Below are 27,274 nucleotides of genomic sequence, written 5' to 3' on the forward strand. Positions count from 1 at the left end.
ACACTTTGAATTGTATTTTCATGGAGAGTCATTGCTCTTAGATAGATAGATAGATAGATAGATAGATAGATAGATAGATAGATAGATAGATAGATAGTCTACACATTTAATAATGTTCTTTTCTACTTTAGTAAATGTTTATTTCACTCAATGAATCATTTTTGCTCATGTTAGAGAATTTGTTTTATCAATGATTTTTTTTTTTTTTGCTAGAGAACTTTTGGTGGACTTGTTTTTATTTATAGCTAGCTACCAACTCAAAACCAAATTTGATATTTTTTCTAGTTATGAACTGTCATTTTCTTAGTGCTTATATTTTAACTTCTTCTAACACCATTGCTAAAAGCTTGACTGTTGGTGACCGGGGAGACATTTTTCATAAAGAAACTCGGGGGTGGTTGTTGGAGGAAGGCCATCTGTTGGTTTCTGGCTGCTCAGCCCTGAAATAATCACACAAAACCCATATTATTTAAATCACTGCTTGGACCATTAGCTCTAGCTTCTTATTTGCTAACTCTTGCATATTAATTTAACCCATCTCCATTAATCTGTGTATTGCCACGTGGCTGTGGCTTACCGGGTAAAGTTTCCAGCATCTGTCTCTGGTGGGGTTACATGGCTTCTCTCCTCTGACTCTGCCTCCTTTTTCCCAGCATTCAGTTTAGTTTTCCCCACCTACCTAAGTTCTGCCCTATCAACAGGCCAAGGTAGTTTCTTTATTCACCAATGGTAATCACAGCATACAGAGGGGAATCCCACATCAGGTGGTTTTGTTTGTTTGTCTAGGGAGTAATTCTCAAGCTTCCTAATGCCGTGACCCTTTAATACAGTTCATGTTGTGACCCCCAACCTTAACATTATTTTCGTTGCTACTTTATAACTTTAATTTTGCTATGGTTACAATCATAACGTAAATGTTTTTTGGACCTAGAGTTTTATCAGAGAGGTCGCAGCCAACATGTTGAGAACCTCTGTTTTAGAGCATCTCACTAGCCCTTGCTGGCCTGGAACTGACTGCTTAGCCCAGGCTGGTATCAGACTCAAAGATCTGGTGTCTGCAGAGGCCAGAAGAGGTTGTCAGATCTTCTTGAACTGTAGTTAACAGACACTTGCATTTCACCATAGGACTGGTAATCAAATCCAGTCCTCTGGAAGAACAACAAATGCTCTTAACAACTAGGCCATCTCTTCAGGACAACTCCCCCCCACCCCTTAATTAAAATGACTGGTTATTGCTTTTCAACTTAGAGTAACAATACATAGTATTCAGTTGAATTCATGCAGTTTTAGCTTTCTTATTGAGCTTTAACCTCTATTGCCTTAACAAAGAGCATAGCTCTCAAAGCAGTATTTACTATGACTATTACATATTAAAGTAGTAGCATCTTAGTTTTTTAAAAATATTTATTTTATTATGTATACAGTATTCTGTCTGCATGTATTCCTGCAGGCCAGAAGAGGGCACCAGACCTAATTACAGATGGTTGTGAGCCACCATGTGGTTGCCGGGAATTGAACTCAGGACCTTTGGAAGAGCAGGCAATGCTCTTAACCTCTGAGCCATCTCTCCAGCCCCCTAGCATCTTAGTTTTAAAAAGATTTTTTTTTTGGGTGGGGTAAGGTATGTATGTATGTGCATGTGAATGTGTGCTCATGGAAGCTAGAGGTATCAGATCCCCTGGAGCTGGAGTTAAAGGTTACAGATGATTGTGAGCCTCCTGGTTTGGGTTCTGGTAGCCAAACCCAGGCCTCTGTAAGAGTAATATGTGCTTTTAACCATGGAGTCATCTCTCCAGCACCTCTTTAATTCCTTCTTTCTTCCATGTATGTGTGCACTTACCACTTCTCTTCTTTTTTTGAGACAAGCTAGCATGTAATATAAGTTAGTCTCACACTCACTATATGACTGAGGATGAGCCTCTTGCCTGCATCTCCCAGGTGCTGGCATTACAGGTATACACTACCATACCTGGCTTATGAAACTATATTTTTTAATCCAACTTTCTTGCCAGTCCTCTAAGCAATTGTCAGGAATGTTTGTAGGTTTGGGAATGAGGATGTGCTTAAGGAACGGACTGTTTGGAAACCTGGGAAAATCATGAGGTCATCAGAAACTTTCTGTTGTTATCTAATATGTATGTGCTGTCATGAGCTGATTATGTGAGAGTAATTATCCTAGTATTTTATATGACAATTTGGGAAGTTAAGGCTTTTTCTTTTCTTTCCTTTTTTTTCTTTCTTTTTTTTGTGGAGATGAGGTTTGCTTTGTGAGAAAATATCTGGTAGCATTTCAAAGGCAATTTGTCATCTAAACGTTTGCCTTGTGTTATTGAACAGAAGTGACAAGTACATAAGAATGGTCCAGAAATACTTATGAGGAAATTTTGATAAGCTCACTAGTTTCTCAAAAGGAAAAGCTCATGGTAGAATAGATACCATATTAAAAATTCACGTTTGAGTGAAACATCAATTGTATATGTGTCTCCAGAGTTAGACAGGCATTCCACTGGATTTTACTAGTGTTTACTTCTGCAATTACTTTTCAGACACTGATAGACTGGGTATGCTTGATTTACGTGCTCCTTTCACCTATATATTCTATGCAGCATTTGTTTCTTCTATGACTGAGTTACCAGGCTCACCTAGACCTTATGTCCCTCCTCCTTCATCTGTGAAGGAGCAGATTGCAGGCAGCTCCATTATACTACTCAGTGCCAGTGATTGTGTTGGACATCAAATAGGGCTCACTTAATATTGTAAATAAGTCAGTGGCAGTGCTTGTCTGTGTCACTTGGCCATTATCTTGTCTTAGCGCTTTTGTAGTTACGCATATGTGTTGCTCTTATACCCCAACTCTATTAGAAGTGTGTTGTGAATAGGATTTTTTTTTTGAGACAAGACCTTGATGTGTAGGCTTGAATGACTTTGAACTTTGAACTTATTATGTAGCCCAGGCCAGCTTTGAATTCAGGATCCCCCTGCTTCAGCCTTCTGAGTGCTGGGATTAGAGCTATGTGCTACTATGCCAGTAGGAACATTTTATTTTTTCTTTTCTATAGTCTTCTTTTCAATATTTTAAATTGGTAGGCAATAGGTATTTCTAAACATGCAGTAGAACAGAACTATGTTTGTAGGTTTGATCTCTTAATCAGGAGACTGCTAATATTGTAGTCCTAAGTAAGGAGTTTGGAAAAGATTTAGAAAGCTACTAACCCATACTCCTGTGGAGAGAGCTAGGGTTCTGTGACACCCGTCTCTCCCTTCATATCAGCCTGCTGCTTTATTTGGTTTCTGATTGTGTCCCAGGGTTAGTCAGAGCCACTCCAAATGCAGCCTCGGTGCACAATACCGTGATCTGTAGTACCTGGCAGAAGTACAGGTTCCCAGGCCCCACTCTAGTGCTCTAGATAGCACTAGGTTGTGACCGACTTTAGGAAAGGGCTGGCAGCCATGATGTGGTAGAGAGACCTGCATAGTGACCTAGATCAGAGAGCGTCAGTGTGTGCATGCTTTCTCCAGGGAGCACGTGTAGTTATAAAAAGGCCTCCATGGAACATGAACAGCTTATTGAGACTAACTTCACTGCATTCTGATTCTTAGCATAAATAACCCACTGTGCTGACTCAGTTCTCTTGTTTGTGTTCAGATTAGAACTTGAGAACCTTAAATCAGTCGTGCTTTCTAATGCCTTATTTTGGATTTTTAGTGAAAACAAGTTCCCTTTATGTCCCACAACACCTGACCAAAACCAGCTGGAAACTGTGGGCTTTAGTGACTTCAGTTTTGAATTTTTATTTATTTAGTTAGTTTTGCAAGACTGGGTTTCTCTGCGTAGTCTTTGCTCTCCTGAAACTCACTCTGTAGACCAGGCTGGCATCAAACTCATCGAACCCGCCTCTGTCTCCTGGGTGCTGGGATTTAAAGGCATGAGCCTCCATGCCTGGATTCATTTTGAATTCTAATCCTTTAGATTTTAGAGTGTGGAATAGTTTGAAAAGTCTCAGGAAAGTATGGAGTACATTTTAAGTGTTTTAATTGTTTATTAGGCACTGTGCATGCAGATAAACCTGCTTAGGAATAGAAAATTTCTATTTTGTGTTCAACATTATCTGAAATGCTTGGGCAGGAGATGTTTAAAAATTCATAGACATTTTAATTTTTGAAGGATGTACATAAATTTTACTGGCTAAACATCCCTAATCTAAAGGTCTGAAGTCCAAGATGTATTCTGATGCTCACAACATTTCAGGTATAAAAGTTCAACCTGTGTACATTCTTTTTGGCAAATTAAAATTGAGACTGATTTACAGATAACTGATTGGGCTGGGGTTATAGCCCATTGGCAGAAAGCTTGCCTACCATACCCAAGGCCCTAGGGTTGAATCTGTAACACCATAAAACCAAACAAACTTAACTAACTTGCCTTGTAGACTGTGGTTCAATGTCTATTCTGTATTGTATTCATCTTTTTTTATTTTCTTCTATAGATGAGAAAATGAAAGTTCTACGCAGTTATGTAAAAGCAAAACTCTTAATGCATCATGGATTTTTACTTTTATTTTTGAAGATAATTCTATTTTTTTCAGAACTACCATTATCATGTACATGTTTTTGAATAGAAAGTGACTATATGCTTAATTGTGAGTTTTAAAAACATCTATAATGCTTAAAAGATAGCTTTATACTTTATCTTTGATCAGATTGAATTTCTCTAATTTTCACAAATTTTTAAGAATGATTGCTTATCAAGTGCATTCATTTTCCTGATTCGGGGTAGTTAGATTTTAAGAGTATTGATGCTCTTAGTGCAAAAGGCTTTCTAAAAAACTCTTCACAGGTGCCTATGGTAGTGAAAAACTTTATCTGTAAATACAAGACAATTGAGACTGTCCCCTCCGGAGGCCAGTAAACTTGTTCTCTGAGCATCTCCACCCTCATTTGATGGACTGCACTGCCAGAGTGTGTGGAATACATTTAAGGCTTCTTGAACTGCTGCATTTTGTCACATCTCATTGCAGAAGTCGTCTCTCCAGTAGCTGTGTGGCTTGAGTTTTCCAAACGATGATACATTCATTATCTCTCTCTATCATCTTGGTTCATTTGTGAGAATGCTTTTTCCCGGGATGCAAACCAATTAATCTCTTGGTGCATCATTTTATTCCTCTCTTTAAAAAATGAATTTTGACTATAATATCCAAAACAGTCTACATATTGATGCCTTGGGAACTGAATTTGGTAGATGAGTTTGTTTGGCTGTAATACCTTTTAATTAAAAACACTTTGAAAGCATATTGTCATGCTTAGGGGACAGCCTTCAAAAGGTATAGAGGGAATTAGAGGGTGTTTTAAATTCAAGGTCTCTGTCCTTGTCACCCTAGGACCTAGAGAAACATTTACAGTTATTAAATACTTATGAATTATTTTTTTAAGAAAAGCAAATAGCTGCAAACTTCTCCCCCTCTTTTTTTTTTACTCTATCTTGTACATAATTCCCTGCCAGTGTATTTAGAATTCCTTGTGGTAACTGCTACATGGCTGTTACCTCTCTCCTCCTATTTCCACCTTCTTTCCTTTTTTCAGCCTCTTTTTCCTTCTGTGTCCCACTCTGCCCCTTTTCAAGTAAACAATCCAATTCAGAAACTAGTATATTGTGAAATCTTGGCAGTCTTTACCTGTGATTTATGTTGGAAAGGCAGAGATATATAGCAATCATGCTTTAGGTCTGTGAGTTTTGACAAGAAAGTAACTTCCATTTGCAGCAGCACATATTTTAAGACTGTTTTCCAGGGGAAGAAGGAGGCTTGCCATTACTCTCACAGTACCATTCCTGTGCTCAGAGGCCTTAGTGGAGGCACTGGTTCCTCCAGGTCTACTAACACTTTTAACCTCATGGACAATGCATCATGCATGTAGTCTTTTCTGTGTGCCAATGTACTTGAAAGCTACCATTCTAAAATTGCTGGTTTAAAGAATATATGTATTTTCAGACTAATAGATATTGCTCATTACAAGGGGAAGCTGATCCAGACCCCATCATAGAAATAAACGCCTGTTTTCCATCATTATTATCCTCGTTGTTGTTGTTGTGTGAGTCAGGGTCTTGGTCTTTCCCTAAGCTGATATTAAACTTGTTGTGTAATCTAGGCTAGCTCGTGGACTAGGGACTAAGTCACATAAAGAGAAGTGAGATTTTGCGCTAACTAATAGATACTCACTTGTTTGTGATAGGGTCTTGTGTAGCTCAGGTTGGTCTTACACTTTGACTCTTCAGCTTCCCACTTGCTGGAATGACAGGAATATGTCCTGTGCCTAGCTTTCATTACTTTGACATTTTTCTTTTCTTTCTTTTTTAATTTAGCATAATTTCTTTATTGAATCCTTGGGAATTTCACATTGTGCATCCCAATTCTGCTTACCTCTCAGTCCCTCCCTATTATCCCCTCACCCCTGCAGTGCCTCCCCAAAAGAAAATTAACAAAACCAAACCAAAATAAGGAAGCAAACAAGAAAATCAAACAAAAAACAAAAACCCCAACCAAACAAAAAACCCATAGAAATTCAAACATCTTTTTTTTTTTAAGATTTACTTATTTATTATTTATACAGTGTTCTACCTACTTGGATGCTTATATACCAAAGGAGGGCACCAGATCTCATTACAGATGGTTGTGAGCCACCTCGGGAAGAGCAGCCAGTGCTCTTAACCTCTGAGCCATCTCTCCAGCCCTGAACATCTTTGTAGTATATTTGAGCCTTTTAGGTTTCCTTCTGTCTACTTTTCATTGCTTTTCTGTTGAATTCTTGGTGTTGTACTACTGACTTGTAGGTGGTCTATATATACTAAGAAGAAATAAACTTTGTGATTTGTGGTGTCCTTAGTTTAGTTTGTTTTGATAGTTTACAGGGAATATCTTATTTTTCGAAATACTTTTTTAGAAACTTCTTTTTTTTTTTTTTGTTTTGTTTTGTTTTTCGAGACAGGGTTTCCCTGTAGTTTCTAGAGCCTGTCCTGGAACTAGCTCTTGTAGACCAGGCTGGCCTCGAACTCAGAGATCCGCCTGCCTCTGCCTCCCGAGTGCTGGGATTAAAGGCGTGCGCCACCACCGCCCGGCTACTTCTTAATTAATTATTAAGAAATTTAAAAAATGTAGATGACATTCATTAGTCTTTTAGGGCCTCGGGATATACCTTAGGAATAACAGCCCATGTTATTCACTGGTTTTCACACATGTACCTGTGCACACCATCACTTGTACATATACACACACCATTGCACACAGACACATATACATACATACAAATAAAGAGTGGCGTTTCTTTTAGCCCTGGAGATCGAACCTTTGTGCTAAGCATGTTCTCTGTCATGGAGCTATACCTTACCCCTGCAACACTTCTCAGTTTTAAAGATCCTGCTAAGTTTGTTTGGATTGTTCTGTACCATAGGTGTGATTTATGAAGCTTCTGGGAAGGAGAGGTGGCTCAGTTGAGAACATCCATTGTTCCTGCAGAAGACTTGGGTTTGATTCTCACACTCACACAGTGACTCACAATTGTCTAACTCTAGTTCCAGGGGATCCAGTGTTCCCTCCTGACCTCCACAAGCACCAGGCATGTATGCGGTGCACATGCATACATGCAACCAAACACTCATACACATAACATTAAGTAAACAAAATTTAAGGTATTTTAGAGCTTTTAAGTAATTTCGTTGCTTATTTTTGATTGCTTACTTCTTATTTCTATGTGAACTTTAGAATTGTCTCACTTTTTAAGATTTTCGTTAATTTGCTGGTGACTTGCCAAACATTTAAAGATTAATTTAGGGAGAAGTAAAATCTTGTAATGTTTTTATTTAAGAACATGGATTTTTTTTTTTAGTAGTTCACGTCATTGTTTTGATTCCCCTTAGGAGAGTATTTATAACTAAAAACAAAACAAGCAACAACAAACCCACAAATGTTTTTAAAGTTTGTTTTCTTGGAGTTTTGTGGTAGTCACTCATATTATTTGCAAATGATGTTATTTCTTCTTTCTACTTTTATACTTACTTTTCCTTAATTAAACTACTTTTGTCGGCACCTCTAGCACATTGGTATATGATTGTGTTGGATTGGCTATTTTTTTTGTTTTGCTTCTACCCTGATCTCAGTACTCCTAGGTTTTTCTGTTGTATATATTGTTGCCATTTTGGTTGAGTTGGAACCTTTTACTTTCAAAGTTGTTATTGTGTCTCAGTTTATTTAAAAAGTCAGCCAGAAATCTTATGTTGAAAGAAAAGTTGAGAGGACCTTGCAAAGAATTTGTTTTTCCCTGAATTATAAGGGCTAGTTGCCAGCTAGCCTGATAATTCATTGTCTCTGTCCAAATACCTCAGTGTTTTATTTCCTACAAAGAAATACTATCCAGTGTAACACACAGCATCAATATCAGGAAGTTAGTCCTGATATATTAGTACTTTCTAATCCTCAGGCTCCCTTCTTCCTGTACTGTCTGTCTTTAATAGCTCTGCACAATCCATTGCAGTTTAGAATCATACATTGCATTTGATTTCTGGTCTCTTTAGTTCTTCAACCTGGAACAGTTTTTCTGTGACTTTACGAGTTAACTCATTTGAAGATGGCAAGAAGACTGACGCGAAAGGACTCTAATGTTGAATTTCCTCAGTGTCTCCTCCGTCCTTTATGTCTTATAAATGTCTGTGAGCTTGAGGAGTACCATGGCTCCACGACTCTCTCAGGTTTGCTTTGCATGCATTGCCAGTTTCTGTAACACTGACAGGCTTCTCTGTTTGATTATTAACTAGACTCTGGTGTGATGGACGAGGGAAGTAAGTGTCATAGGAAGGCAGGCCAGTTGCCAGTGGGTTGGAGACCCAGTCACAGTATAGACTTTATGTTATAGGTTGAACTGCAGAATCACCCAGGATCAGTGACTTGTCAGAAGTTTCAGAAATAGCCAAAGAATATAGAGGATTAAATTGGTGATTTATGTTATTATTACTTTGCTTGGTTACATTTATTAGGTTTATTGTTTTTACTAACAACACTTTTTTTTAAATGTACTCATTGCTCTGTCAAAGCAACTGGTTGCTTGGCCAAATGAATTGGGCTGACATATTCTTCTGACGAGCTTTCATTTTTTCAGCTTGAAGTGTATGTGCCATTGTCCTATATATGTCATCTTAGAGTATATGTATTTAAAGCATTTTAGGATCTTTTGAGGTGTGGACAGATATTTGTGAATGTTCAGTGTCTTTTCCCCTTTTTATCTAAAATTGACAGCCTGTTTCTATATACAGGAATTGTTGCCAGTCTTAATTACTTTAATAAGGAGAATGTTCTTTTAATTGAAATAAAATTTTAAGGGCTTTTTGAAATGAAAATAATCACATCATAGTACCTATTTATAATTCAAGGTTATCAGGAGTAGCAAATTGGATTTTATGTATGTTCATCATGGTACTAAATAAGTAGAATTGAGTCTCATTTAAATTAAATAAAACTAAGTTTATTGGTTTATTCATTAAACCATTGTTGGACAAGCCTTGAAATTCTTTAGGGATGTTTTAAAGTCTTTCTTAAGTGTGACATTCTTTCTTGAATAGGAAGCAGTATTCATACATAAAATAACATTGCTGTCTGTCCCTGAGTTGCTGTGGTAGAAATGGGTGAGAAGAGCATGTGCAAATAGTAAATTGGGGCTATCTGACGCACCTTAAACGAGCACCTTCCTGCCTGTATAGAGCTTACAAACTGCTTGGACAAGCTAGTAGTCCAGCGCTTGCAGTTCTTTAAGCAATGATGTTATTTCAGTCCTCAGTGTCTTTCTGTTTCTGCTGCTCTTTCCTGTCCCTTTCCTGCTGAAGCTGAAAGTTGTGTGTCGTTTGTCTCATGGTGAAATGCTGGATTGCTGTCACTCTTTGGGGGTAGCAGCAGTGTGCTGAGGCTCCGGCATCTGATTGTCCCTTTTCTATTCTCTCTCTCTTTTCTCTCACATATGAGAAAAGAGAGCTATTTATTGTTTGTAGAGTAAATCTAGGACCAAGTTAAGGATTCTCTTATAAAATTTAGATATATCAGGAAACTTTTAAAATTTCATACGTGTATTCAGTGTGCCTTGGTTCATACTCACTCCCTCCCTTCATCTCCCCAGCACCCTACTCTTCCCCATCTTATCTCCTGTCTTCCTCACAACTTCATGTCTTACCTACAGAGTCCGGTCAGTGCTGCCCATAGGCCCACATGTATGAGTTAATCCACCGTTAGTGTTGCCCCTAGGCCCATGTGTATGGGGTCATCCATTGAGGTCTGGGTGACCTACCAGTGCCTGCCCACCCCAAAGTGACTACTCACCACCCCTAGGTACTGTCCTCTCCTCAGTGAGGGGTCGAGCATGAGGGGGGTCTTTCCTCCCTCATATGCCGGGATGTTTAGCGCTCATCTTAATAGTGAAACTCTTAATTTGTAAGAATTTATAAGAATTCTGGTCATTTTGCTTTCCTGCCTTCATTTTTTTATAAAAATGAAACATCTTCCAAGGTATTTTATACCTTGAACAAACTGCATGTCTGCTTTGTACCGTTTGTTGTTTTGTAGGTCCTTAGGGAAAATGGGGACCACACATGGCAACATCCCTTATCTGAAATAAACTGCGCATACGTCTCTTGTGGATATTGTTTTCAAATTAAGACTTTACCCCTTTCAGCTAATACTTTTTTAGTTTGCACTGTGATGGATTTGAAAAGGAATTGTATTAATTGCTATTCTAATAGTTTTTAAAATGTTGTTCTGAACTGAGTTTTGCCTTTCTCTCCCTTCCAGGCCCAGATTGCTTTCCTTCAGGGGGAGAGGAAAGGTCAAGAAAATTTGAAGAAAGATCTAGTGAGGAGGATCAAAATGTTGGAGTATGCCCTGAAGCAGGAAAGGTAATCAGTGGGATCCTTCTGTTCTCACCATCTTCGTTATTCTACCATTCCTGAACTAAAATCGTATCTTAGTTCTGTGTACTCTTGAGAACCTGAGTAGGGAATAAACATTTATGTATGATTCTGTGTGATTTATGTATGCAGTATGTTAATCTTATCATAAATAATAACTTCAGTACGATAATTTACATGACTTAAAACATTTTAGCCTCATTTATTTATGCTCTGCTTCTTATATGAAGCTTATGTTCTTTCTAGACATAGATGTCATCCATTTCTTTCCCTTCCACCTTCTGCTCTTTATTTGTTTAGGTAGCCTGAGGCTCAGACTCACTGGGTAGACAGTGCTGGCTGGCCTTGAACTCCCAAGGGACTAGGGTTATGTTCCTGACCTAGCTCTTCTGTTTCTTTTATATAGTTTCGTTTGTTTTTCTTGTCATGGTACTAGAGATTCAACCGAGGGTCGTAAGCATGTTGTGCAAGCACTCTATCATTGAGCTATATGCCCAGCACTCAACCATTTATTTATAGAATGTTATGTTTAAAGCCCAGGACAAATGACTGAGGTGCCTATTTAACATATTTCCAGGTTCTCCTAGCATCCCTCAGTCCCTACCCATTACATCTCTACCCTCTACCCTGAACTCTTCAGCCCAGGGGCTGGGCTGCCTTTCCCCCAGAGGCTCTTCCCTGTATAATTTAGATAATTTGGTTACCTGCCCCTTTTTTATACCGTTGACCTCCTGGCTACACACACACACACACACACACACACACACACACACACACACGCACACACGTACATGCGCACACGTGCCCCTCCCGCCCAGTCTACTCTGGATGTTCCCAGATGTCCCTGTTCCTGCCTTTACCTACACTCTCTTTTTTAAATCTATAATAAACTTTCTTTTTCACCATACCTAAGAGCATTCATGTCCTGTCCTTTCCTTTTTATTGTCTGTTTTTTCATCCATAGAGTAAAATTGTATTTTAATTGTAAAGGGAATTTCTGATTGTTCTGCCTTTTTTTAAGATGTAATATTTAGTTTGCTATAGTTTCCTAAGAAAAAATTGCTCTGATTGACAATTCCTTTTCATAGACTTTAAAAAATTTTTTTTCTTTGTCCTATGTGAGGCATATCTCTCCAGGAGAGCTTGCCTTGCAATTTTGCTAGTTTGGGTTATAAGAAAAGGGAAATAGGTCACATGTGAGAGTTTGTGGATTAAGTTTCTTTAATGGGTTGTTTTTGGATTTTTTTTTAATCAACAGTCTGAAGTAGTTCATTGTTTTCAGTAATCTGAACATTTGATAACCTGGTATTAGAATTCTCTGTTTTAGTACATTTTTGCCTTATTTTGATAGTCTCTTGCTTTTCTTCCTTTTTTTTGAAATTGACAAATGGACTAGGTGTAAAACCACCATAAAATAGCATTAACATTAAATATTTTTAAACGTTGAGAAATTGATACACAAAAGGTTCTCTAGTTGGTGGAAAAAATAAATGGATTTTTCTATGCCTTAAGAAGTTGATTGAAAGTGACATTAGGGAGATAAAAAGAAAAACATTTCTAAAAGTATGTAATTTGCAAATATTTGAAATTTCAAGCTGTCTTCACTGTAGGCTTTTCCAGAGGTGAGGGAGATGAGAACAGTAATAGATGTATTATTTTGAGTAAATTCAGTGTGTGTCCTAGCTCACTTTCTGTTGCTGTGATATAAACCTATCAAAACCAACTTGGGGGGAAGGCTTTATTTCACCCGAGAGCTTCCGGGTCACAGTCCATCACTGAAGGAAGTCTGGGCAAGAGCTCATGGCAAGAATCTGGAGGCAGGAACTGAAGCGAGAGACTGTGCTTCCTGGCTTGCGCCATTTACTTTTTTGTTTGTTTGCTTGCTTGTTGTTTGTTTTTTCCTTTATTTATTTATTTTTGTGTCTGTGCATGTATGTCTGTGCACTGCATATGTGCCTGGTACCTGCCGAGGCTAGAAGAAGATATTGGATCCTGGAACTAAGTTACAGACAGTTGTGAGCTTCCATGTGGTTGCTTGGAATTGAAGAACCCAGGTCCTCTGGAAGAGCAGCCAGCACTCTTAACTGCTGAGCCATCTCTCCAGCCCCTTCATTTGCTTTCCTGTTCAACCCAGGATTACCTGCCAGTGGTGCTCACAGTGGGCTGGGCCCTCCTACATTCAATCTTTTTTTTTTTTTCAACTCTGGTCCATTTTTATTCTACAGCATAAGTGTGAAAACCACATTACACGAGTGTTCTTAAATAAAAATTAAGTCAATCAAATGCTATTTCTCAAGAAAATAGATAACATTTAAATATATTTCAACTGAAATATAAGGGTCCAAATACCTTTCCATTGTGTCTTGCATTGTAGTTCATGTGTTATTGCTTTAAGGGCTTTTTTTTTTCCTCATTTTTTTATTAAAAATTTCCATCTCTTCCCCTCCTCCCACTTCCCTCCCCTCCCTTCCACCCATACCCCCACTCCCTCCCTCTCCAGGCCAAAGAGCCATCAGGGTTCCCTTCACTATGTTAAGTCCAAGGTCCTCCCAACTCCCCCTAAGTCCAGGAAGGTGAGCAACCAAACTGACAAGGCTCACAGTGAGCCCGTCCATGCTGTAGAGTCCAAGCCCATTGCCCTTGTCCTTGGTTTCTCAGTCCTCCTCCACCGTCAGCCACATTCAGAGAGTCCGGTTTGGTCCCCTGTTCCATCAGTCCCATTCCGACTGGACTTGGTGGTCTCCCGTTAGTTCTGTCCCACCGTCTCAATGGGTGAATGCACCCCTCACGGTCCTGACTTCCTTGCTCATGATCTCCCTCCTTTTGCTCCTCATCAGGACCTTGGGGGCTCAGTCCGGTGCTGCAATGTGGGGCTCTGTCATTTTCTCCATCCATCGCCAGGTGAAGGTTCTTCTTATTTAGCTTCTCTAGGATCACGAATTATAGGCTCGATGTCCTTTATTTATGGCTAGAAACCAATTATGAGTGAGTACATCCCATGTTCATCTTTTTGGGCCTGGGTTACCTCACTCAGGATGGTGTTTTCTATTTCCATCCATTTGCATGCAAAATTCAAGATGTCATTGTTTTTTACCGCTGAGTAGTACTCTAATATGTATATATTCCACACTTTCTTCATCCATTCTTCCACTGAAGGGCATCTAGGTTGTTTCCAGGTTCTGGCTATTACAAATAATGCTGCTATGAACATAGTTGAACAAATGCTTTTGTAATATGATTGGGCATCTCTTGGGTAAATTCCCAAAAGTGGGATTGCTGGGTCCTTGGGTAGGTTGATCCCAAATTTCCTGATAAACTGCCATACTGCTTTCCAAACTGGTTGCACAAGTTTGCTACATTCAATCTTTAATTAAGAAAATACCCTACAGATATTCCCACAGGCCAATCTGATGGGGATAATACCTTAACTGCTGTTTCCTCTTCCCCAGGTAACGGGAGTTTGTGTCAAGTTGACAAACCAGCAGTGTCCAGACCCAGAGACTTAAAACTAGTAATTGTTGTAGAGTCATAGGTCAGAACTCTCCAGGCTGAATCTAAAGTCTGTACTCTTTTTATTATTTTGTTATCTATAAGGCAGTAGAACTGAATCACAAATACTAAAGTAACCAGAAATGTGTGTGTGGGTGTGTGTGCACACACACATGAAGACGTACACTGAGGTACTAGGGGCTGAGGTAGAAATATGTACATGATACCCAGTGGGGTTAGAAAGAGGGAAGCAGCTATACTACCATCATGACAGGTAAGATGCCTTGCCAGTGAGGCATGTATAGAAAGTACAGAGACCACATCGGAACCAAACTACGTGCACAGTAATTTGTAATTGTGTGTGAAGAATGTTAAGAGTATTGTGGGCATTAGTTATTATTTGATGACTGGAAATGGATTGTGGAGTCTATTTAAGAAGTTTAGACATTTACCTTAAATGTGGAAGGAAACATGGAAAACTTTCAAATTTTTTATCAAATGATCTTGAACTAATTGGAGAGCTGCAAAGATTCTCTTGTACTCTCTACTCACCTTTGCCAACTGTACATTTTTCTTTGCTTAATTATGCTTGGTGTCCAAGAGCCTGTTGTTTTTTCCCTTAAATTATTGCCTAACTCTCCCCTAACTAGTTTAGTTTATAATTTCTTTTTTGTTTTTTTTCCCCTGTGTTTTCTAAGAGCAAGAACCTTCTCTTATCCAACCACCATGTATTATTGTTAGTGAAACCTATTGTTGGTATAATTCTGTTACCGGTCAGATGTCCTGATAGTGATCTTCATAGTGGGTCATCCCCTACCTCCAATCTAGGATCCAGTCTAAGATCATGCTGCTAGGGGAAGGTTTTAAGCATGAAATGCATTTTATAAATATCTCCCTGGGGACTGTACTAAAAAGGTCTGCTTATCAGGGCAGGACCATAATAATAAACGAGAAATGATAAACATAGTACCTGCTGGAATAGTAGTATTTGCCATAAAACATTTTAAGTACAAAGAATCTAAAAAGGGGAGATATAAAATGTGGAGATGGTATCCTAAGAGAGAAAGGAAAAGTCAGGATGACTCCCAGGTTACTGTCTTGTGAGGGAGGCAGAGAACAAATTAAAGAATACAGGTGAAGGTGGATTGCTACTGAGCCATGTCCAAGGAGAGAAAGTCGGTTGGAGTCATGAGAAGCAGGTGCATTAGAGAAGGGATAAGGAGGAAGAGCCAAAAAAGGAATCACTAAGGAAGGAGAGGGAGGTAGACACTGCCAGATGCCAGAGCAGTCTCCATGCAAGCTGTGGCTGAGTGTAGTCATTGGGGCTTGCCCATTGGTGCCTGCTGATGTCCTTGACAGGACAGCTCCCCAGAGGTGGTAAGAACAGGAGCCAGGTCACAGGAAGGAGCAGAGGGAAGGGAAAGCAGAGACAGGTGAACCCCCTGACTGTTTGCAGATGGTTGCAGAGCAGAGGAGAAAGAACTGGATAAGTCTAGGGAGATTTCTTTTCTTTTCTTTACCCACCCCCCTTAACAGAGAGATTCAAAACCAATTTTGGTTTTCTGGGTGTTGGTGAGGTGATGTGGGAGTTTTTCCGATCCAGTGGCACTTGTTTTGTTCAGTTTGGTTAGTTGTTTTCCCTTTGGACAGAGTCTTGATGTGTAAAGTTCACATTCATCAGTGGTAGAACCCGTGTAGTCTCTGGGTGCTGGGATTATATGCATGCCTCACCATGCACAGCTGCATGAAACTTTAAAAAAGATTCATCATTATTATTATGATCAGTTGTATTTCATGTGTGTGGATGTTTCGCCTATGTGTATATATGTGCACCATGTGTGGGCATGGTATTTCCAGAGACCTGAAGAGCGTGTTGGATTCCCCTGGAATTGGAGTTATAGAAAGTTGTGAGTTGCCATGTGGGTGCAGAGAATTAAACCCAGGTCCTCTGGAAGGGTGGCTAGTGCTCTTAACTGCTGAGCCATCTCTCCAGCCCCTGCAGTGACACTTCTTGAGGGTATTAACAGATACAAAGCGTGTTCTTTATATATCATGGAACATTTCACTTCTTTTCAGTCCTAGTCCCAGGAATTAAGAAAAAATGGATTGAGGACATTTGAAACAAAAATTTGGAGACATTAGCAGCTTAAAAATTGTGTGTGTGTGAGTGTGTGTGTGTGTATGAATGTTCTTGTGTTTGAGTATAGGTGTGCACATGCTATACAGTGTGTATGTGCTACAGTACATGAGTGAAGGTCAGAGGGTGACCTTGAATGTGGGTCCTCACCTTCTTCTTTGAGACAGGATCTCTTGCTGTTTACCACTGCTTGTGTTAGGCTGCCTGGCCTGTGAGCTTCCAGAGATTGCATACATGAGCTCCTGTTCTGGTTTTGTGTGTATGTTTGTTCTGGGGATCTGAACTTAGGTCCTTATACTGGGCAGGCTAGTACTTTACCAGGGAGCAGTCTCTTAGACCAAGTTTAGTAACTTTATACACACTCTTGCAAGCTTTAATAGTTACTGCGTTTGTCACTCATTTTGCCCTGGTCTGTTTTTTTAATTTAATTTTGTTACATCAGTTTATTGCAGTACAGTCACAAATAGAAATATCATACAGCAAGATGAACGTGGCCACTCAAACACTTTTGCAGCCATGCATCCCGGTTAACTTTTGTACAGCTAGAATGGCCATTCAGAGGTCAGACCCTCACTTCTGATTTTCTACATTTAGTATCAGTTACATTCTTATGTCCCTGAACCATTTTAAAGGTGACTCAGTATTATACCATTTCACCTATAAACAGCTAAGTAAAGATGAGTGTAGCTTTTCTAAGTTCCCCTCTTTAAAGAGACAAAATAAGAACTGGATCTTTAATATAGATGAACTACTCACTTAGCAATGAATTTATCAAAGCTTCCCGTAAAGCACAGTAAACTTTACAGAATAAGGAGGCTTACATATTTCTTTTTAACAGTGCAGCAGTGTTTGATTCCACATTTTTTTCAGCAATTTAATTTTAAGGAATCTATGTAAAACCAACTTTGAAGCTTTCTCTTGTGTTTCCCATTTCTCTGTATTCATTGTTACTTTTATCTTTACTGTAATAGTCCAGCTGTCTTCTTGCTTTTTTATTTCCAAATTCTAATTCATCTTCTAGGTAAAAGGTAAAATTTTCCAAATTAAAGAAGGAATAATCATATTATATTCCTGCTTTAAAATACCTGGTTAATTTCAGAGCTATTCCTATGTAAGTAGCATTTTTTTTTTCCTGATATGTTCTGTGAACTCTGTTTCTTCTAATTCTTTTGCTCACTATACCTAGTGTTTGTAGTATTTTGACCTACTGGATGTTTATGTTTTAGGAGCCAGAGCTTGTCCTAAACACAACAGTCATTTGTGCAAATCCAGACAGAAATCTCTTGTACATCTTAATGGTTGAGGTTTAGTCAAAATCTCACGTTACCTCTTCTGTAGTTTTATCGACACTATGTTTTGCAGATTAAGGCACTCCTTTGTGCACATTTTCAGATCTGCTTACAAGGCTTATGTCGGCTGGTCTGCAGTACTTCTTTATCGCCCTGTGCTCTAGGTGTCCTTGTTTCACTCTTACCTCACGACAAGCTGCAGCTTGTTTCCAGCAGCCAGCACACCATCTTGCATACGATAAGAATTCAGTAGTGTGTTTAATTAAACACTAGGGAATGGGGAGATGGCTCAGTGAGTAAAGTGCTTGCCATGCGAGTATAAAGACATGAGTTCAGATCCCCAGCCTTCACAAAAAACAAAGCAAAACCAGGCACAGTAGTACTCACATGTAGCCCCAGCATGGGGGCAGAGACAGGCACTTGAGTTTTACTGATGAGACAGTGTAGCTGAAATGTAGCTGAAATGGCAAACTCTGGGTTCTATGAAAACAGTATAAAATGATAGTGGAAGACACTTAACCTTGTCTTCTGGCTCTACACACAAACATGAGCATGCACACCAGTACACTCACTTGTATGTGTGCATGTACACACACACACTAATCATTCTTTTCAATGTTAGCATTTTAGATGTGATTGGACATGTTTTTTATTCCCAACATTTTATTTATGAGGTCGGTTTTTAAACAAAGCTAAAATAAAAGTTCTTTAGTGTATTATAACTTTGAAACATGTTTTATACTATGCAGTAAAGGCCATTCGGGGGGTGGGGAGTATAGGTGTATATGAAGTAATGAGATATGTAGTTATCTTGTAGGTCATGAGACAGAAAAACAATAATAAACAAGATTGTTAACAAAATGACTTGAAGTATCAAAACAGTAGGAAGCCAGAAGTTCTTGAGAAACATTGTAGCATTTTCTCTCTCAGGCTGTTCTAAGTTTGAGGAGGGCTGTTAGTAAAGTTTGTTTCGAAAATTTAATAAGAGGGAAACAGATCTTAGGAGCCAGAGCTTGTCCTAAACACAACAGTTACTTTATCTTGGTTTAATGTTTTTGTGAAATAGTAGTTGATAACGTGACTGTCTTGTTACATATATTGTATATAATGTTTTCTGGTTAATTTAAAAAATTCTGTTGCAGTTTTTTCTAAGACCACTAGAATGCACTATAATGCAGCATGTTGTATTGAAATGCTTTTTCGCTGTGTGTTTACATCATATAAATAAGCTTCATACAATTTTGTGACTACTTTTATTTGGTGTTATCTGATGTCAGGCCAGTTATGTGACTTTTATATTATTATTATTATTATTATTATTATTATTACTACAAATTTTCACCTCCTCCCATTTCCCTCCCCCTCCCACATTCCCCCTTCTCCTCCCTCTCCTGTCCAAAGAGCAGTCAGGGTTCCCTGCCCTGTGGGAAGTCCAAGGTCCTCCCCCCTCCATCCAGGTCTAGGAAGGTGAGCATCCAAACAGACTAGGTTCCCACAAAGCCAGTACGTGGAGTAGAATCAAAACCCAGTGCCATTGTCTTTGGCTTCTCAGTCAGCCCTACATGTAAGCAACGTTCAGAATCCGGTTTGATCACATGCTCCATCAGACCCAGTCCAGCTGGCCTTGATGAGTTCCCATTAGATTGGCCCCACCTTCACAGTGTGTGGGCTCTCCCCTTGCGGACCTGACTTCCTTGCTCATGTTCTCTCTCCTTCTGCTCCTCATTTGGACCTTGGGACAGTTATGTGACTTTTAAGAAGTTAGTGTTACTTTGTCTGTAGCAGATGAAATATTTCCAGAAATCTGAAGAATGACAATTGCATTAAGAATCTGTTTACTTTCTTCTAACTGTGAGTCAGGCAAATATCTCCACAGCTTACCTTCTGATCATTAAGTATATGGAAATAGATGTGGACATTTTTAGTTCAATAATGAAATCGCTGTGTTAAGAGACACATTGGGATATGGAGAAGCATGTTCTAGATAATTTGGTGGCTATAATCTGTAAATTGTCTTAAGACTCCCCTCTATGTAAAAAAATATGGTTTTTATCAATAGCTACAAAATGATTATTGAGAAACAATGAAGGATTTCAGTAACTTATATATCGGAGTGGATAATTTTCTTTACCTAATTTTAAATTATATAAAAATCTTAGGGTAAGTGTTCCATCCATTTTTTTGAAAACAATTTTAACTTTTATTTTTTTGTGTATGGGTTTTTTTTTTTGCCTTATGTATGTACACGTGTTCATACGGATGTATGTACATGCACCATGCATGTGCCTGTTGCTGAGGAGGGCTCCTGATCCCTGGAACTAGGGTTACAGATGATTTTGAGCCATCATGTAGGTGCTTCGAATCATGTCTCAAGAAGAGTAACCAGTGCTCTTAACTGATGAGCCATCTATCCAGAACACCCCCAACACCCCTCCCCCCATACCTTTTTTTTTTTTTTTAATAAGGAAGAAATGCTTTCAATTTGGTGATGTTGCCTTTTCCTTCATTCTTACTTTGGTTCTGAAAATTGTTTTTATTTGAATATTTTATTGTTGTCTATCTTAACTTATGAATATTTGCTCACAAAAAGCCATGTAGAGAAGAGTTAAAATATACAAATAAATTAAGCATACATGTTATTTTTAGTTAATTTAAAAATTTTTTCCTTATGTGGATAATTTTTCTTGTTTCATTTGCCTTGATCTGAGATGGTTACATTAGATGACTAGTCCAGTAAGCTGAAAATAATAATACTCTGCTAACTTTAAAAAGAAATTAGATAGTCTTCTTAATTATTTTTTTTCTGACTAAAGATAAAGTACATGTTAACCACTACTGCTAGACTATCTCATTGCACAAGGATGACTTCATCTGGGTTTTGCTATGCTCTGATTGCTCACCATAAGAATATTTGGTGAATTGTAAGTACCGAGTAAGGCACGTAACAATATAGATAATGTTTCTTTTTAAGATAAACCCAAGTATTGAGACAGTCTAGTCTTAACAAATTAGATTGTATAGTAAAGGCCTCTTTTGTTAATTGATATAATTCAGCTTAAGATCATTAAGAAAATTTGAATACAACAGAAACTAGAATTTATGTAAATTCTAGTTTTTAGTTTTTTATTCCTAGTGTTATACCTTTGTTTGCTTTGTTATAACGGCAGTTGGTGATTCAAAAACCAAAATGGCAAGTTTTTGTTTTTGTTTCTTTTGTTAAAACTTTGACACCATGGAAATCTCAGCGCCTTTGAAAGTTCTAGGCATGTTTAACCAGGACTGCTGTACACTTATAACTTCTTTTACATATCTTAAAGCTTATTTAATTTATTTTAACATGGTTTGTATTTTCTCATTTCTTTGTTAGAGCCAAATACCACAAGTTGAAATATGGAACAGAACTGAATCAGGGAGACATGAAACCTCCAAGCTATGATTCTGGTAAGCTACTTATAACGAAAGTTTAAGTTAAGTCTAATATTTTGTAGAAACATTTGAAACTATAAGTTAGCATCTATGTACATGTTATTTTTGCTGTCTTGTTTTTGGAAACTAATCATTTCGTGTCATGAGATCATTTTGTAGCACTTTCTTTTCTCCATCCCTTTTTTAGTTCATGTTCAGCCTGTGTTTTACATATAGCAGAAGGTTCATGGGGTGGCTGCACCAACCTACTTCTTAGTGTGTCTTCCTTACATTAACCGAAACTTTTGGCATGAGAAAACCAAAGTGTGTGCTGTTCTGAAATCCCACTGAAGAGCAGAACTATGGAAACACGAAGTTTCTTCTCTGAGCATTGGGAATTGGCGAATCCCTTATGCATGATGCCTCAGTGGGCTGGGGATGCAGCTTAGCCTGTATTAGGCCCTACGTTCAGTCCTCAGTACTACCAGCGGCAAAAAGCAAACAAACTTGACTCCTCAGGTGAACTTTCTTACTTAGTGGAACACAGGGTATGTTCATTAGCAGGTGTAAATGAAGAGTGAGGGAGTTGTACCAAAGTTATTACCATACTTAATTTCTGTCCTATTTCAGCTGTAATTCTTATTCAAATAGTGAAGGTATTAGCGATCATTTGTATGTCATTTGTTAAAATCCCTACCCGTAATTTTAAGAGCTTTATTAACTTTAATCATTTAGTGAAGAATTGTTATTCTCATTTTACCTATGCAAAACTGAAAGTCACGAAGTTGGAGAATTTTGCCTGAGGTTAACCAGTCATTAAATGATGAGGTATATGGAGTGAACTCAGGCTTACCAGACTCAGAAATTCATATTCTTCCCATTTTCCACATTTGAGTACAATGGAGAAGCTTTCCAAAGTGGATTCTAAATGTGATGGTCTCACTTTACATCCCAGAATATTTCAAGTATGTTCCTAAGGTTTTTCCCAAATTCTTAGTTATCTGTTGTCTCTCTGTTGACCTCTAATTTTATTAATTTGAGTTTTCTATGTCTTTTAGCTAATTCAGCTCAGGGGTTGTCAGTCCTGTTTCAAGGTTCTAGCTCATCATTTCTTTCATTCTTTACACTTTTTCTGTTTCATTTATTTCTGCTCCGGTTTTGAAAATTTCTTTGCACCTATTCCTTTGGGTTTTTTTTTTTTTCTCTTTTCAAACTGTTGAAGTACATTTTAAAGTATTTATTTGGGTTCTTACTCTTTTCTTATTTTTCCATTTTAAATTGTGTGTATAACATATATGAACATGTGCAGTGAACTTGAGTGTAGGCTTCTGTGGAGGCCAGAGCAGGTCACAGGACACATAGAACTGGAGTTACAAGTGCTGTGAGCCAGCTGATGTGGATGCTGAGAACCGAACTCTGAATCCTCTGCAGGAACAGTACATACTCCTGACTGCCGAGCCACTTTTCCAGTCCCTCTTTCTGCTTTTTTATTCCTATTTGGGGTATTGTTTATTTTTAGTTTTAACACTTATGCAAAATTTTATTTATAATCTTTATTTATTTATTTATTTATAGATAACTATCATGCAATAACTATCATGCAGTTGCCCTCATACTTCCTATGTAACTGAGTCAATCTTTGGTCTTCTCCTGTCTCTGTTTTCTAAGTCTTAGATTATATAGTTGCACCTCATCCTCATTGGTTCAATAAGATATGTTAAAATTCCATCCATGATAAGTTTCATCAAAATGTGTCTTTCCACACCTCGGTAACACATTGTTAATAAAAAGATACTTTTTTTTTTTTTTTACCACATTGCATGTATAATGTTGTTAATGCCTTACAAAAAGTCTCTGCATTTAAAGAACAGCAGCATATGCAGAGTTTTAATGGTGTACTTCTATTTTGATCAGGTTTAATGATCCATATGTTTGAAGGATGATTGCCAAGTTTGTTTTCTCCTGTAGAATATCATAGGGTGGAATGAAAATTGTTAGAAAAAGCAGAGAAACCAGAGTTAAATTATAGAGTGATCTCAACCTAAACTGAACTTTTCTTTGGCATGAATCTCATTCATAAATCATAAATGGGGACCTATAGCAAAACTTTAATATCTATCCAGCCGAAACTAGCATTCAGTGTTTTCATATAAAGCAAGGCATTGTGGGTAGTAGCAGTACATTTTCTTTTAGTACGTTATTAAGTCATTATATATCAGTCACAATCACCAGTGAGGCAGTTACTCTGAATTTTAGTATTTTTGTCCATAGCAACTGCAGAACAGAAATGCCCTTATTTGTTCAGTTGAATAAACCTTTCTCATCACACATAGATTTGAGAGTTATTTGCTCTTCAAAACTATAGAAGAAATAATAGAATATTCAGTTTATGATTTCTTATAATCACAACATTTAAAAAATATGTTATTAGTATAAATAATGATCTACTTAAGAAATGTAGTATTATCAGTGATGTCACCCTAGCCTAATTTAGGACAGTTACCTTAAAATATGTTGATCTATTTTATATAAATGTGTGTGTCTCATTAATTTCAGCTTTTTATTGATTTTTATTGAGCTCTACAGTTTTCTCTGCTTCCCTCCCTGCCTCTCCCCTCCCCACTTTAACCCCAAGGTCCCCATGCTCTCAATTTACTCAGGAGAGCTTGTCTTTTTCTAATTTCTACTTCCCATGTAGGTTAGATCTATGTACATCTCTCTTACTGTCCTCATCGTTGTCTAAGTTCTCTGGGATTGTGGTTTGTAGGCTGGTTTTCTTTGCTTTATGTTTAAAAACCACCTATGAGTGAGTACATGTAATAATTGTCTCTCTGTGTCTGGGTTACCTCACTCGAAATAATGCTTTCTAGCTCCATCCATTTTCAATTCAAGGTGTCGTTATTTTTTTCTGCTGTGTAGTACTCCATTGTGTAAGTGGACCACATTTTCCTCATCCATTCTTCAGTCGAGGGGCATTTAGGTTGTTCCCAGGTTCTGGCTGTAACAAACAAAGCTGCTATGAGCATAGTTGAGCACATGTCCTTGTGGCACGATTGAGCATCCTTTGGATATATACCCAAAAGTGGCATTACTGGGTCTTGAGGAAGGTTGTTTCCTAATTTTCTGAGAAATCGCCACACTGACATCCAAAGGGGTTGTATCAGCTTGCATTCCCTCCAGCATAAGTGGTCACCTATTGAGGTATTTAAAGCTGTAAGTTCCCTCTTAGGTTTGCTTTCAGTTTATCTCAGGTTTTAGTATATTGTGTTTTCATTTCATTTCATTCCAAGAATTTTTTTCCTTTCTTCATTCTTCAGCGGTCCATTCATCATTTAATACTGTCTTGTCTTTGCTTTGTCCTGTTTTGTTTCGTCAGGGTCTCAGTATGTAGCCTCTGCTGTCATGGAACTTTCTGTAGACCATGCAAGTCTCACTCACAAAGATCTGCCTGCCTCTGCCTCCAAGACCTAGGACTAAGGTCTGTGCAGCACACTAGCTCGATACTTACTGTGCTTTTAGTCTCCATTACTTTGTGTGTTTTCTTTGTTATGTTATCAAGCTTTATTGCATTATGGTCAGAGAGAATACATGGAGTTATTTCAATTTTTCTAATTTGTTGAGATTTGCCTTGTATGCCAGAACATGTCTATTTTAGAGAAACTTCCATGGGCTGTTGAGAGTAATTCTATAAGGTTTGGGCAGAAAATTCTGTAGATATCTGTTAAGTCCATTTTGTAATGTTTCTCTTTATTTTTCGTGTGGAAACCTGCCCATTTGTAAAACTGGCAATTGAAGTGACCTGCCATTACTTTATTGTGGTTAAATCTGGCTTAATGTTTACTAGTATTTCATGAATTCGGATGCCCTGGGTTTGGTGCTTAAATGCCTACAATTATAATGTGGTCTGTGGGTTGTTTTTTTTTTTTGTTTTGTTTTTTTTTGTTTTTTTTTTTTTGTTTTTCGAGACAGGGTTTCTCTGCAGCTTTTTTAGAGCCTGTCCTGGACCTAGCTCTTGTAGACCAGGCTGGCCTCGAACTCACAGAGATCCGCCTGCCTCTGCCTCCCGAGTGCTGGGATTAAAGGCGTGCGCCACCACCGCCCGGCTGTGGGTTGTTATCTTGATCAGAAGGAAATGGCCTTCTTTATTTTCTCTGATTAGTTTGGCTGATGTCCGTTTGTCAGGTATTAGAGTAGTGATATATCTTCTTGTTTCCTGGTCCATTTGGTTGTAGTTACTTTCTTTGGATCCGTTCACTCTGTATCTATCCTTGAGCATGAGGTGTATTTCTTGTAGACAAGAGAAAGGTGGACCCTGTTTTCTAGGACAGTTGGTTCTAATATAGTTGTATCTTTTAATTGGGGGTTTGAGGGCCCTGGTACTTGGAACTGTTATTGGAAGGTAGGTATTAATCGCTGTCGTTGTTGATTTTGTGGTGTGTCTTACTTGGCTTACCTGTTAACCTGTCACCATTAATCTTTTTCCCATTAGCCTCTTGAATATGCTCATCCTCCTGTTCATCCCAAAGTGTTCCTTGTATTTGCTGTAGGCCGGTGTTAGTCACAAAGTTCCCACCAAGAAGTCAGCTTTATTTTCATGGGCCTGCTGTATATGAAACCTTGGACTTTATTTCTTTAATTTTTAACACCCCTCACTTTCCCCATGTATATTTAGTGTGGGGAGTTCTTCTTGGGTCTTGTTTGCTCTGTGTACTCCTTGTACTGAATGGGTGTCCGGGATTTTATTGGAGATGTGTTTAACGCCTTTGACCTGGAATTATTTTCTTTCTCTTTCTCTTATGTCTATAATTCATAGATTAAGTTTTCATATGGTATTTCAATAACCTGTGAATTTTATTCTTTTTTTTAAAAAAAATTGCCATTGTCTTTAATTGGAGGAGCCTGAGAGGACAGAACCCAGGGGAGCTAGTCAGTGTAAGCAACTGGAAGGGCCCAAGGCCCAGTGGTGGGCTGAACATGTTGGCAGCCCTAAGACAGGGCCTGTCTGCTGGTGTGCTCAGCTGGGGTCCTACAGGCAGAGTTCTTCATTCTGAGAACCTGGAGCTCCCAGATCAGCTAGACAGACTGACTGGCCAGTAAACCTCAGGTACCTTTCTGTCTCCAATTCTCCAGTGGTGGGATTATTGATACAGACTCGTTTTTTGTTTTGTTTTGTTTTGTTTTTTTTTTTAAATTTCTTCATGTGTTCAGCATGCCAGAGAGGGCATCAGATCCTATTCTAGATGGTTGTGAGCCACCATGTAGGTGCTGGGAATTGAACTCAGGACCTCTGGAAGAGCAACCAGTCAGTGCTTTTAACCACTGAGCCACTTTTGCAGCCCCTTGTTTTGTTTTTTTTAAATAATTTTACTTTTGTAAACATGAGTGCTAGGATTTAACTCAAAGTTACATGCTTATGTAGCAAGTGCTTTACTGATTTAGCCATGACCCTGAAGCTCCAGCAAAAACATTATTAAAAAAGAAAAAATAGCTAATTTTTCAAAAGACTATCATAGGTATGTAGTATCTGATTCAAAGCAGTGTGTTTATCTTAGTGCTTTGATTAAACACTGCTGTGTGTGTGTGTTTCAATTATTTTAGTCCCCTCCATAGAATTTATAGAGCTGTTTAGTAGTACAAAGGTCTAGTTACTGTGCATAAAAGAATTTTATTGGGGTTCCGTAGATGGCTTAGTGATTGAGGGATTGAGAACCCAGGCTGGGCTTCAACTTTTGATCTTCCTGTCTCCACCTCCCAAGTGTAGATTGTAAACGTGTGCTAGCATGCCTGGTTACATGCAGTGCTTGGGATTGAGCCCATGCATGCTTTAGCATTCCTGGCCAGCATTTTACCCACGGAACCACATCATATCCCTAGCTGAGATCATTTCTTTCATTCGTTCCTTTGTTCATTTTGTTTTATTTTGCTTTGTTTTGAGACAGGGTTACTCTGTGTGGTCCTGCTGTCCTAGAACTCACTCTGTAGACCAGGCTGGCCTCTAACATCAGCTCTCTAAACGTC

At 38.4% G+C, this 27,274-nt stretch overlaps 1 protein-coding gene across 2 annotated transcripts in view; it reads left to right on the forward strand.

The window, feature by feature from the left end:
• Window positions 1-27,274, forward strand: part of Strn (striatin) — a 95,546-nt gene that overhangs the window by 32,579 nt on the left and 35,693 nt on the right. For both annotated transcript variants that reach the window (XM_038319654.1, XM_038319655.2), the window contains exons 2-3: window positions 10,821-10,924; window positions 21,219-21,292. In XM_038319654.1, coding sequence (XP_038175582.1) covers window positions 10,821-10,924; window positions 21,219-21,292 — 178 coding nt within the window. The remainder of the gene's footprint in view (window positions 1-10,820; window positions 10,925-21,218; window positions 21,293-27,274) is intronic.

The sequence above is a fragment of the Arvicola amphibius genome, chromosome 2 (genome assembly GCF_903992535.2).
Source record: "Arvicola amphibius chromosome 2, mArvAmp1.2, whole genome shotgun sequence".
NCBI classification, from domain to species: Eukaryota; Metazoa; Chordata; class Mammalia; order Rodentia; family Cricetidae; genus Arvicola; species Arvicola amphibius.